General features: G+C 35.7%; 1 protein-coding gene across 1 annotated transcript in view; it reads left to right on the plus strand.

Annotated features, from left to right (window-relative positions):
- LOC135757736 (cadherin-22) overlaps positions 1 to 6,853 on the plus strand; it is a 207,128-nt gene extending 200,275 nt beyond the window's left edge. Inside the window, exon 12 of the mRNA XM_065272413.2 lies at positions 4,299 to 6,853. Within this exon, the coding sequence (XP_065128485.1) occupies positions 4,299 to 4,810 (512 nt within the window). The 3' untranslated portion in view covers positions 4,811 to 6,853. The remainder of the gene's footprint in view (positions 1 to 4,298) is intronic.
- Positions 6,854 to 11,708: the final 4,855 nt, after the last annotated feature.

Below are 11,708 nucleotides of genomic sequence, written 5' to 3' on the forward strand. Positions count from 1 at the left end.
TTTATTTTCAAGCATACATAGTGGCATCTCGGGTCCTAAAAAAAGGAAGCTTGGCAGCACATTACAGATGCTGTTAATGAAATTTCATCTGTTAATCAAACAGTTCCACATTAGTTAACTATGAATTAGTTAACTTCGAAAAAATCTTATTCAAAAATAAAAAATATAGAATTTTAAAGGAAATACACAAGCAGTTTACATTTGAGCAGATTTAACTTTTCACAAAAGAACTGGTCTGGGTAGCCTAAAACAACTCATTAACCAGTCTTCATTCTCGGCAAGTAAGTCACGCGGTCTCTAAAAATACCCCTTTTGCGCAGCGCTCTGCCAAATCTATATATTAGCCATCATAAATGTGTTATGCCTGATTTTGGCCATTTTATAGGAAACAATTTCCTTAACAATTTCGTTTGCCCAGCCCTATTGAAATCAATAATTTATTTGATTAAAGTGTTCCGCTTGCAGATGCTATTACTGTTGCTTATCATAAAAGTTAAAAGAAAAAACGTATATAATTACTGTATAATATTTTTTACAAAATGCTGTGTAATATGTACATGATTACGGTGAATTAAAATACAGCCTTATTGATGAGCAAAACATTCGGATGTTAAACACACAATTTATGCGTGGCTGGGAGCAGGTGTAGATTTCTTTCGTACCAACTAACATTTGGAAAATACGAACATTTTCATGAATCCGAAAATGTACGCCAAAAGGACTTTACGAACGATTTACACAAAAATTCGTTCTGCTCGTGTTTCATGAATGAGACCCAATGTGTGTAATTTGTTTACAGAAAAAAAGGTGAAAATGTAAATTCATTCACATTTTACATACAAAAGGCTGTCTTGTTCATGAACAATGACACATGGACTTGCCATTTTGATGTGACTGACATGTCACTGACATAAAAATGTACTTTTGAGAGATGAACTAAGGTTTTTGAACAAGTGCAGGCTTTTTCAGGACATCCATGATGTTCGAGAAATTCTCCAAAGTGACTGAGAAAAACTGTAAGCTCAAATCAAATTTCATATTTTTCCATCATAGTAGCTCAAAATTGATCAGAAATTACTACTCGGCTTTGCTCTTTGCAATTTTTTTGTTCTTCCTCTTCCTTGTACCCCTATTTTTACAGTACTGTACCATGCATTTCACAAGATTGTCCTTATCTCTGCGATACTGTAATTCTTGTTCTTTCTTGATATGAACCTGCAACTAGTCAAAATCTATTGAGCAGTCAGTACTGTTAACATATGACAAGCACAATGTTCAGGGTCATACAATTTGGTCATTGTACAGTATGCACTGTACTACAGATTGCAACAGTAAACTGGGTTATATTGGTTGTGTTGCATCATTTGAGGTTAAATCAATTTTGAGTGGTTGTGTTCAATCAATGATGTGTGTTCTCTATTTGTATTTGATTGTTGCCAGTTGTGTTTACTAGTATGGATGACATGTGCAAGAGTGCAGAATGTGTTTTAAGATGTGCAAAAAGTTTTGCCATGTGAAATGGTTTAAGGTATTGACCCCAGACTGCACAATGAGCTAAATCAGTCCCTCTAGAAAAACGCGATTCGCATGATTCAATTCATAATCAGCCAAGGTTCACATATTTATGCGACAGCCACATTTATTTTTTATATTCCACACTTTCAACGCATAAATTGCAAATTTCCGCACGCAAAATATGCAGGGCTTGCATGACTTCATAATCCCCGCGTTTTCCTAGCAAAAAGTCACATATATCTTGGCAAAAACCTGAAAAATGTTGCATTTACTTCACACAAGTGCAGCAATGTCCCCTGTTGCCATGTTAATGTTTTGAAGTGACGTAATTACGTGACGTGAACATCAACAAAAAAAATTTGCCATTTCCTGCAATTTTGCCAAGTTCCTGCAATTTTATTGCATAAAACTTCATAAATATCCTGCATATCCATTGCATTTTTTTTTTTAATTTTTTTTAAGAAAACGTGCCACAAGATCAAGGATTTTTGCCTGCAACAATCAAAAAAAAAAAACTTTTTCTGGAAGGACTGCTAAATGAGTTCAGGCAACAGCCAATTTTCAAGTTTAAGTGTTTTAGCAACTGAGAAAACTGTAATAAATGTGTTTACATGAAGGCTTTTCAATCCGATTAAGCCATTAATACAATTACAACAGATTATTTGGTTGCATGTAAACGTACCTATTGTGTCCTGTAAATAAATGTAGTGTGTGTGCTTGTACCAAACCGGATTAAACACATAGGAGAAGTGGACAAAGCGCTTAAGTAAATATAATTATTATATTGAGGAAATTGTGCTTTTATTACTTGTAAAACTGAAAGCGATCTTTTCTAGTTATATTCGCAAGGCCAATGATGCTGGTTTCTTTGAAATCATAACAGCAAATTACATTTTTGAGTTTCTGGTCTCATTAAAATAATAAATAAATTATAAAGCTAATGTTTTTGTCCTTTGCCAAGCTCATAAATCAGATTTTGCTCTGCACAAGGACGTGATGATGAACTGGGTTGCTTTTTAATAAAGTTTGTGCAACAAAGTAGCCCCACATCTAATGAGAACAGCTCCACTTTCTCTTCATTTCAGAAGCTGAGAAAAAACTTTAAACACTTTTGAAGATAAGGTTTGTAATTTCAGTGGCATTGGGGTTAACACAGATTTGCTTAAATATTGTTTTCAAACAGGTTTCCCAAGAACTCTCCTCATGTGCTATTGGTCGGACACACAGATAGCCCCACACCAAACTCGCTTTGTTGGTTAAGGCCTTGTTCACACGGACACGGATATTTTTATAACCGTGACTTTTTTATGCAGTATCACGTCACTGAAGCCGAACATTGGTTTGGTTTTTCAGAAACGGGGAGTTTTGACTTTGATTAAGGCTTCTGATTGGCCAACATGGCTTTATGAGTAAGGTTATAGGCACCGTCTGCTGGTGTGGCATGCTCTTGACAGCCCGTGATTGCGCGTTTTTGTGTGTTTATGTAGGCGGAGATTTCTTTTAAACCGAGCATGTGTGGGGGGGATTTTTTTTCTTAAACCGTAACAGAAAAAACTCTGGTTATTCAATTCAATTTTATTTATATAGCGCTTTTTACAATAGGTAATTGTATCAAATCAGCTTTACATTAATAGAAGCAGGGAAAAAAACACAGAAAAATCAACAGACAACATAAGTAGCAAAATACAGCGGCTATGAATAAACTTTACAAGCGAACTTGTTGATGATTTAAAGTGTAGAAGAGGGTGCTAAGTTAAGCCAATGTTGGCTGACTCCCTGGTGTTGAAAAAACCCTAGGAGAAAAACCACCCACATTTTAGCCAGGTTAAAAAAAATGTCCTAGGAGGAAAAAAACCCTTGGGATATATATATATATATATATATATATCGACTGTATGTATGTGTATTAGCGTAGGGGCCGTTCGCATGTAAAGCAAGTGTCACCCAGTGTTGTGGTTTAATATCGGCTCGGTTCCAGACAGGCTAGCTATTGCGGCACTAGTATATTACCCAGATGAGTTATGTGAATGCTTTGTTCCGTACAGGCTAACTATTGCCAGATAAGTTCATTTACTAGACAAATTATGTGAATGCTTTGTTAAAGAGAAAAGACTTAAGTTTAGACTTCTAAAAATACCCGTGTCCATGTGGACTAGGCCTAAGCCAATAGATCTGATGCTTAGCCGCACACAGAATTACTGCACGTTTACACCATAGAGAGCGCCAAAGTACCTGAATTCATTCATTTTAAATGCAAGCTGATGGCAAGCTGCCATGAATGTCCTGTAAACTTTTCTTTAGTTTCCAAGAAAAATAGAGGAGTAACGTCTCCTATAAACTGCATATTGAAATTAGAATGGCACTTAAACATGAACACAAAAGCCCCACAACACAGTTGGCATTTAATTGTTTTTTTTTATCTTTCCATCGATCACTTTCTTACTTTCATATCTACAATATTTGATAAGGTTAACATATACCATATTTATGGTCAGTCAGCATGCTTGTTTGCTTTGCGGCCCTTTAAATAAAGATTACAAGACCTTGTATTCAAAAAGAAAATATAAAAACTGGCTTATATATTTTTGAGATACAAGAGCAATTCTTAACAATTCTTAAATTTGGCATGGTAATGATATTTTAACCTACAGTTTAACATTTTTACACAGGGTTTAAAAACAAGGTGCCAGCTCAGTAAAGTCAGCATAATACATTTAAAAAAAATGTTTTTCTTTTGGATAACACACACTGTTTTCTCTTTCTGTTTCTTGTGGCTCCTTCAGTTCTGGTTCTGCTCATCTTGACCCTAAAGCGTCACAGGAAGGGTCAGCGGATGTCGGAGGATGAGGAGGACATGCGTGACAACGTCATCAAATACAATGACGAGGGCGGAGGTGAGCAAGACACGCAGGCGTACGACATGAGCGCCCTGCGGAGCCTCTACGACTTCCCCGAAGTCAAAAACTCAGACTCGGGCCCTGAACTTCGTCCCGTCCCCCAGTGGATCCAGAACAGAGTGAACGGAGACGGAGGACCCGCCGACTTCTCGCTCTTTAAAGGATACATACGCAAGAAAGTGGAGCAGGCGGATGCGGACTTGTCGGTGCCGCCTTACGATTCGTTCCAGACTTATGCTTTCGAGGGCTCCAGCTCGCCGGCTCTCTCTCTCAGCTCCATCCGTACGCTGTCCACGACGTCTGATCAGGACTTCTCTTACCTCAGTGACTGGGGTCCACGCTTCAGACAGTTGGCTGGTTACTATGCCCCTGCCCAGCCTGATGAAGAGGGGTCCTAGCATCATCTTCATTCTCCGTCCTGTCGCTCATCCTCCCGTTCTTACCGAACTTCTCTCTCGGACCCGGTTCCTCCAAGGGTTCCTGCCCACAGTTACGCAGTGACGGTTTTTGGAACGCAGTGAGTCCGGAGAGTTTTAATGTCACCTGAAACACTTTAAAAAGTGAGCGGAGATGAGCCGAGACGCTGGGCAAACCTCCAACATTCTCTCACCTGTCAGCGAGCGTGAGAGGAGAACGGGTCGTGCCATATGCACCAGAGCAAACACTTCATGTTTTCTTATTCAAAATTCTCTGTGCTTTTCTTTCACCATCTGTGAACACAAAAGACTTTAACTGACCGGCAAAGGATGAATACCACATGAAAACTTTTTAAATACTTACGACAAAAATGCAGCGAAATAAATATGTATTTATTTAAAGAGAAACAAACAAACAAACAAAGGAGAACAATATTTATGTATTTATTGCTTTCTATTTATTTATTTATTCATCATGGCACTGAAACGAAATCTAAACGGACCTGATTTTTGAAGATATTGAAGACAGGTTGATGGATAAACACAGTGTTTGGTAGATAAAAAGTTTAGTGACGAAGGGTTGCGTGGACGTTTACAAACTAATGGTGATGCATTCAAGTAATGCAGTCTTGAAATATTTGTATTTATTTTTAGGAACTCTTTTGTAAGATACAAACTTAATACTGGCAGATATAATGAATAGTGTTCGGGTTAAATCTCATCTCCAGGTCATATTTCACCTGAAAATCTAAAGATTTTTTTTATTTTAAATTAATTATATTAAAATAAAGACTGTTTGTAGGTTTCATAGATTCATGAATTGAGTCATAAGTGTATGACAATTAAGCAAACACTGTAATAAGTGAACACTGGATTACAGTTAATAAAAAAATATTTATCTAAAAAAAAAATTCAACTAAGTAAAAATGTTGTAATTGAAGTCATTTTAAATTTGAAAGTAAAATTCAGTTGATAAAAGTTAAATATTTTATGTGTAAATGTATCAATTAAAGTTATTTTTTAATTTTTTTGTCATCTTAAATGTTTCACTTAAAGTGAAATTAAGTTGGTAAATATTTTAATTGTTAATGTACCAAATTAAAGTAATTAATTATTTTTTATCATCTTTAATTTTTCACTTAAAGTGAAATTAAGTTGGTAAATATTTTAAGTGTTAATGTACCAATTAAAGTAATTTTCTTAAGTACTGTAGTTCCAACTTTCACTTTTTACAGCATATTTACCTCTTAAGCTCCTATTATTGTAAATCAGATTTTTTTAAATTCCTAATAAAGATGCTCATTAGATTCTCAGGACTGTAATCATATTTTTTTTTCAATATGCTTTTTTAATAGTATTAACTTCATACAGTACAGTTGTAATCATTTAAAGTATTTTTTTTCCTACTATAAAAAGTCAATGGACCCCATCTTTAAAGTGGACTACTCCTTTAAGTAATTTATAATTCTTTTTATTCATAATGATAACACCAGTTTATTTGAAATGCAGTTAATTGTCATAAAAATAAAATGAAAACTTTGTTTTAGTTAAAATAAGCTTTGTTTATCTGTTGATTTGTGGGTGAAATATGACCCAGACATGTTCTTGATATGGCTTGTGAGGGTTGGTTTTGATGTGTCATACATTTTGTGTATTGTGTTGCTTCTAAACTAATTTTCTAAATCACTTGCTCTGTACGTTGCATTTGCCATTGAATTTCTTTCTTTAGAGACATTTTTAAAGGGGATTTTTTTGAAAGATAGCTGTGCACAACACACAACAAGAAACAAAAAGAGCCCAGGTGAGGTTATTGGATCGGTTGTTTTTAAGATACCCAAGCTCTTCACGTTCATCTGTGTGTGTTCAGGACATCTCCAACTTGCTTTCATTGGATGGTTTGATGGTTTCGTTGAGTTTATTCTGTATTGGTTTGGGCTGATAAACTGCAGTGATTTTTTTCAGATGGGTGTCGTGGTCGTTTTTTCCCTGAACCTGCACCATTAAATTATCAACCCAAAAAATGCAGATGTATGGCTACAAAAAACAATAAAACTTTACGAATTTCTAGATTTTTATTGTGGCGACTCTTTGAATCATGAAGGAGTTTCTTCTACCCAGACCGAAAAAAGTCCAGATTACATTTCATCCTGAGGAAACATCAAGATTGCATAAATGCAATGAAGTTGAATTTTAGGACGTTCTGTATTTTAGCATTGTGACGCATGTTGTATGGAGTGGTATGTGCATAATATTTCCTAAAGTCATAAACAATGATACAAGGCATAAAGCTTAACTCTTTCCCCGCCATTGACAAGTTATCTCGTCAATTAAGAGAAAACATTTGCATACAGAAAAAAGTGTTCCTGATGAGTTTTTATGGTAATCTGTAATACCGCCATTATCCACTAGATGGCCTCACCTAATTTATAAAAAACTGGAGCAAAAAAGTTATCTACTAATTTTAAACTCTGTGTATGTTTTGATAATCATTCTGAATCTGATCTCTAACAAAATTCCATCACAAAAATGCATTGATTTCAGCTTTTTGCTATTTTTTTGAGTTTATAAACAGAGAAAAAAATATATAGAATGAAACCTTTTTTTCCTGTTTTGTTTGTTTGTTTATTGTTTGTTCGAAAGCAGAGGGTCTGTTCTTTCATTTGATATGTTTGTATGTTTATATATTTTCTGAAGAAAAATTTCCTTGAAGGCATTTTGTGAAAAAATGCTGGCGGGCAATTTTTCAAAAAATGGCTGACGGGGAATGAATTAATGAGAAAAGCTCAAAAACTTTATTCTTTATGCAAAATATTCTTCTTTCTTTCTAAAATACGTCTGAAACATCTTCTCAACAGGTTTCAGACAGGAAGCGCATCACTGATGTCTGCTATAAGCGCTCCATCATGTTGAATTCAAGACGATAAAACGATAAATGTAGCAGCAGTTCTCATTTTACTTTCCTGTTTGTTGTTGTTTTTCACCAGCTCTGCTCCTGATAGATGAGCTTTCACACCAGTGTGTAAAACATCAATGACAACCCAGAGCAAGTGTAGACAAACATTTCAAAAGCGTCTTCTCCAAATCAAATAGTTCAGAGAGAAATGACATGAAAACAGAAGCACAATTACAGTAAAATGTCCAAGCCGAAGACGGATGCTGTACATGAATCATCTCTCTGCTCATGTTTTATTAAAAGGTAATGGGAATGACAGAATGGAATTATGTGTTCTTTGACCCTGATCATCATTGACAGTCATCCATGTGGGATCATTACGGTGTTAGTGGAATACTGAAGCCCCAGAGCCGTAATGAAATCCTCATCAAGCAAATGTCACAAGGGAAGGCAGTCGGTGACTAATGCTGTGATAAACAAGAAAACCTACGTGAGTATCGCTATGAGGCCAAGTGTTTATGTGCCTGTTAGTGGGAAATTTGGGAAAGTCATACTCATTTCTAACCTTTCGACATTCCTTGTAGTTCTTTCCAGAATTCCAGATAATGGCGTCAAGCTTATTTTCAAACGTCGAACTCTCTTGTATAGCAACTTTCTTGTAAATAAATCTCACGTTTGTTGTTCTTTTATAGGCAAGGTCAGCCTGAGAACTCTATGTCTTGTGTAAATACCCAAAGGAAACTCACAAATGAGATCTCTTTAATACCTCTATTTGTTTTCCTAGACAGGACCAAGATTAAAGGGAAGACAAATGGGAACTATTGCTAGTTTCTCCTGAGCACAAGAAATCTCACGCGTCTCCTCAAGACATTCAGAAGACCTCAACAATGTCTCAAACTGCCAGGATTTGCCAGACAGCAATAAATGCAGAATAAATAAAGACAATGCTTTATGTTTCTTCTGTGAAAACACAAAAATGTTCTGATTTCAAAATGATCTTATATATTCATCAAACCATCTGACCTATGTTATCCACATTTATTTAATAGTGTAATACTCTTACAGTATGTAAACATTTGACTAATTTTAAATGACTTCAGATACGTCACGTGTTTTTACAGGATCTTTGTGGCATGTGTGTGAATGTACGCACAGATTCCGGAAAATCATTGGCGGTGTGAATGAATCAAAAATCAAACAATCCCGGACAAAATCCCATACGCATTTTCCGTGTATTTTCCGTAATGTTTGTGTAAAAAAGGATTAAGATAAGCTGCTGTTTAGACCTCCATGAAGTTTCCTGAAAATAAACAATTTCTGTAAAAACAAAGATTTGTCCTCTGTGTATGTAACATCACTTCAAAAATTCCCCTTTGGATATAGACTTCATACCGTTTTGTAGGTACACTGTAAAACCTAAAAGTTAACTCAACTCAAACCATTTAAGTAAACTGGTTGCATTACATACATTTGAGTACTGTGAACTTAAACAAATTGAGTCACATGCAGTTATGCACTTATATTTAAGTTCACACTACTTAAATATAAGTGCATAATTGCACATTACTCAAGTTCACAGAACTTAAATTTATGTGTTTTAAAACTTAAATGGTCTAATGCAACAGGTTTACTTAAATGGTTTGAGTTAAGTTAACTGTTAGGTTTTACAGTGTAGTGTACCCCTGCTTTCAAATTATTGTCATGAAATCCCCACTGTAAACAGGGTTCCCACGGGTCCTTGAAATCCTTGAAAGTTTGTGAATCTGGGGGAAAAAATCCAAGGAAGTTTTTGAAAATATACATACATAGATACAGGTCATTGAAAGTGTAGGATAATATCATAAAAATACTAGACTTTTTAAGCACACGTCCTAAACTGATACAAATGCTTATATCTTCTGTATGCCAATGTTGATTCTTACCAAAATGCTTTTTTGCATAGTTGTGTTTGCAAAACGTCTCGGGTTACGTATGTAACTGTTGTTTCCTGAGAAGGGGAACGAGACGCTGCGTCCCTGTAACGCCGTCTTTGTCAATATTTCAGATAGCGATATATGTTCTGCACCCTTTCTTTGTCGTAAAGCCTCAACATTGTTTGAATTTGATATACACATTCAGACGCACTTACCCCTGGAGGCGTCCCCAAAGTGTCACCGCAGTGATGCAGCGCGAGTTCCCTCAAAAGGGAACTGTAACAATGCATCTTTAAAGGTAACACGACGTAGCTTTGCTCTTACTTCAAATGTGTCCCCACATTTAGTCCTTGAATTTGAGGGGAATTGGACCTGGAAAGTCCTTAAAAGGTCCTTGAATTTGAAGTTAACTAAGGTGTGGGAACCCTGTGTAAAGAAAATGCAGCATCAAGTTAAAACAACTTGGTTGTGCAAGTCAATTCAACCTACTACTTCAAGTTTTGAGTTATGATAAGTTGACATATATTAAAACAAGTGGAAATTGTTTAACTTAGTTTGTTAAGTTAAAACATACAAATATATGCTGATATCATTTTTGTACATTGTACGATTTGTAATTCTCTTGTCAATGTCACCCAATTCAAAATAATCACACAATATGAAATCTGATGCGTTTTTGGCCCCTTTTGGTTTTTAGGACATAATCTGCCCCAATCATCGGCTGTTTTTAAGCAATTGTCCGATATGGGAAGATGCTTTTATGAGCCGATACCATTTATAGGGTGATATATCAGTGCTAACCTAGGCTTAAATGACATAGGGACAGAACATCACTGTCCAGACTGAAATCAGGCCTGGAATGATTGTTTCGGGAACAAACACCGTTATCTTTAAGATGGGAAATGTCAATATGATTCATAATCTGCAGTGGAAACAGTTCAGTGTTTGCATTGGTTGTGAGAGAAATACTGAATGTTTGTTTATCTGATTAGAATGTGTTTGCGAACAATTATCATCTGAGATATCCACTGCTGCACTCGGATACCAAAGTATTTCATCCACATACTCAATGTTCTTTTGGACCTGAATGACAAAGAGGTGTTGAATTTAAAATTAGACACTCATGTCAGTCATTGTGTGAAACCGCATCATGTATTAGCTTTTATGAGATGGATTGTTTCGATTCATTTGGGGTTCTGAAATGAATGGTAACACCTGCAAACTCCATTGAATTGCTTGGCAACTAAACAGTCTACGGTTTAATGAACTGTTATTGTTGGGTTCGCAATGTTGTTTTCTGTGCAAAGTAAGTGAGTGATATTTAATGGTCTGTTTTTCATTATGCAGCTAAATATGGTTGCATCGGCTGAAAACAACCATAAAAACATTATTCATTTAGTAATCATAGTTTATCTTCTTTTGGGTTGCATGTTGTTAAGGTTGGCAACAAAATGAAGGCAATGTCTGCCCTTATGAAGATTAACTATAGTTACTGTAGTAAAACTAGGGTTTTACCAATGATAATCAATACACAAAAAAAAATATTTAACTGTTTAACAGGTGCACTGTTTCTTGAAATATTTTCTGTGCACTCTTAATAAGTCACTGCTGATTCGTAAAAGCAATAAACCTTTGGTAAGATTACTATAAAAAATGACCTCAGTTGGCTTAAATATCACTCTCCAGCACTCTTACAGTAAGTATATAAGCTGATGGGTCAAATGGTGAATGAATTAAGTCATCCTGAAGCTGAGACGTTCGTCAGCATTTGCTTTCATGTTTGCGGCCACAATGTACAGGATGATTCCCTCGGTAATGAGGTGATGTGACATCCACTTCACAGTTAGATGATAAAGTACAGCAACCAATTTACACTTCTTTAGACGATAATGGTGCAATGCTGAAAGCAAGACTAGAAATACCAGAGTGCTGCTATAGAGAAACATTTGCTACTGTATATATTTGTGTTTGCCGTCTGCGTGTAAAGTGTGTTATTTACATCACGCTGGGCTTATTTCACACTTCACTGTGCTCTTCAGTGTCAGAAAGCACAACAAAAATAATAATCTGTCGA

Source organism: Paramisgurnus dabryanus, chromosome 7 (genome assembly GCF_030506205.2).
Source record: "Paramisgurnus dabryanus chromosome 7, PD_genome_1.1, whole genome shotgun sequence".
Classification (NCBI taxonomy): domain Eukaryota; kingdom Metazoa; phylum Chordata; class Actinopteri; order Cypriniformes; family Cobitidae; genus Paramisgurnus; species Paramisgurnus dabryanus.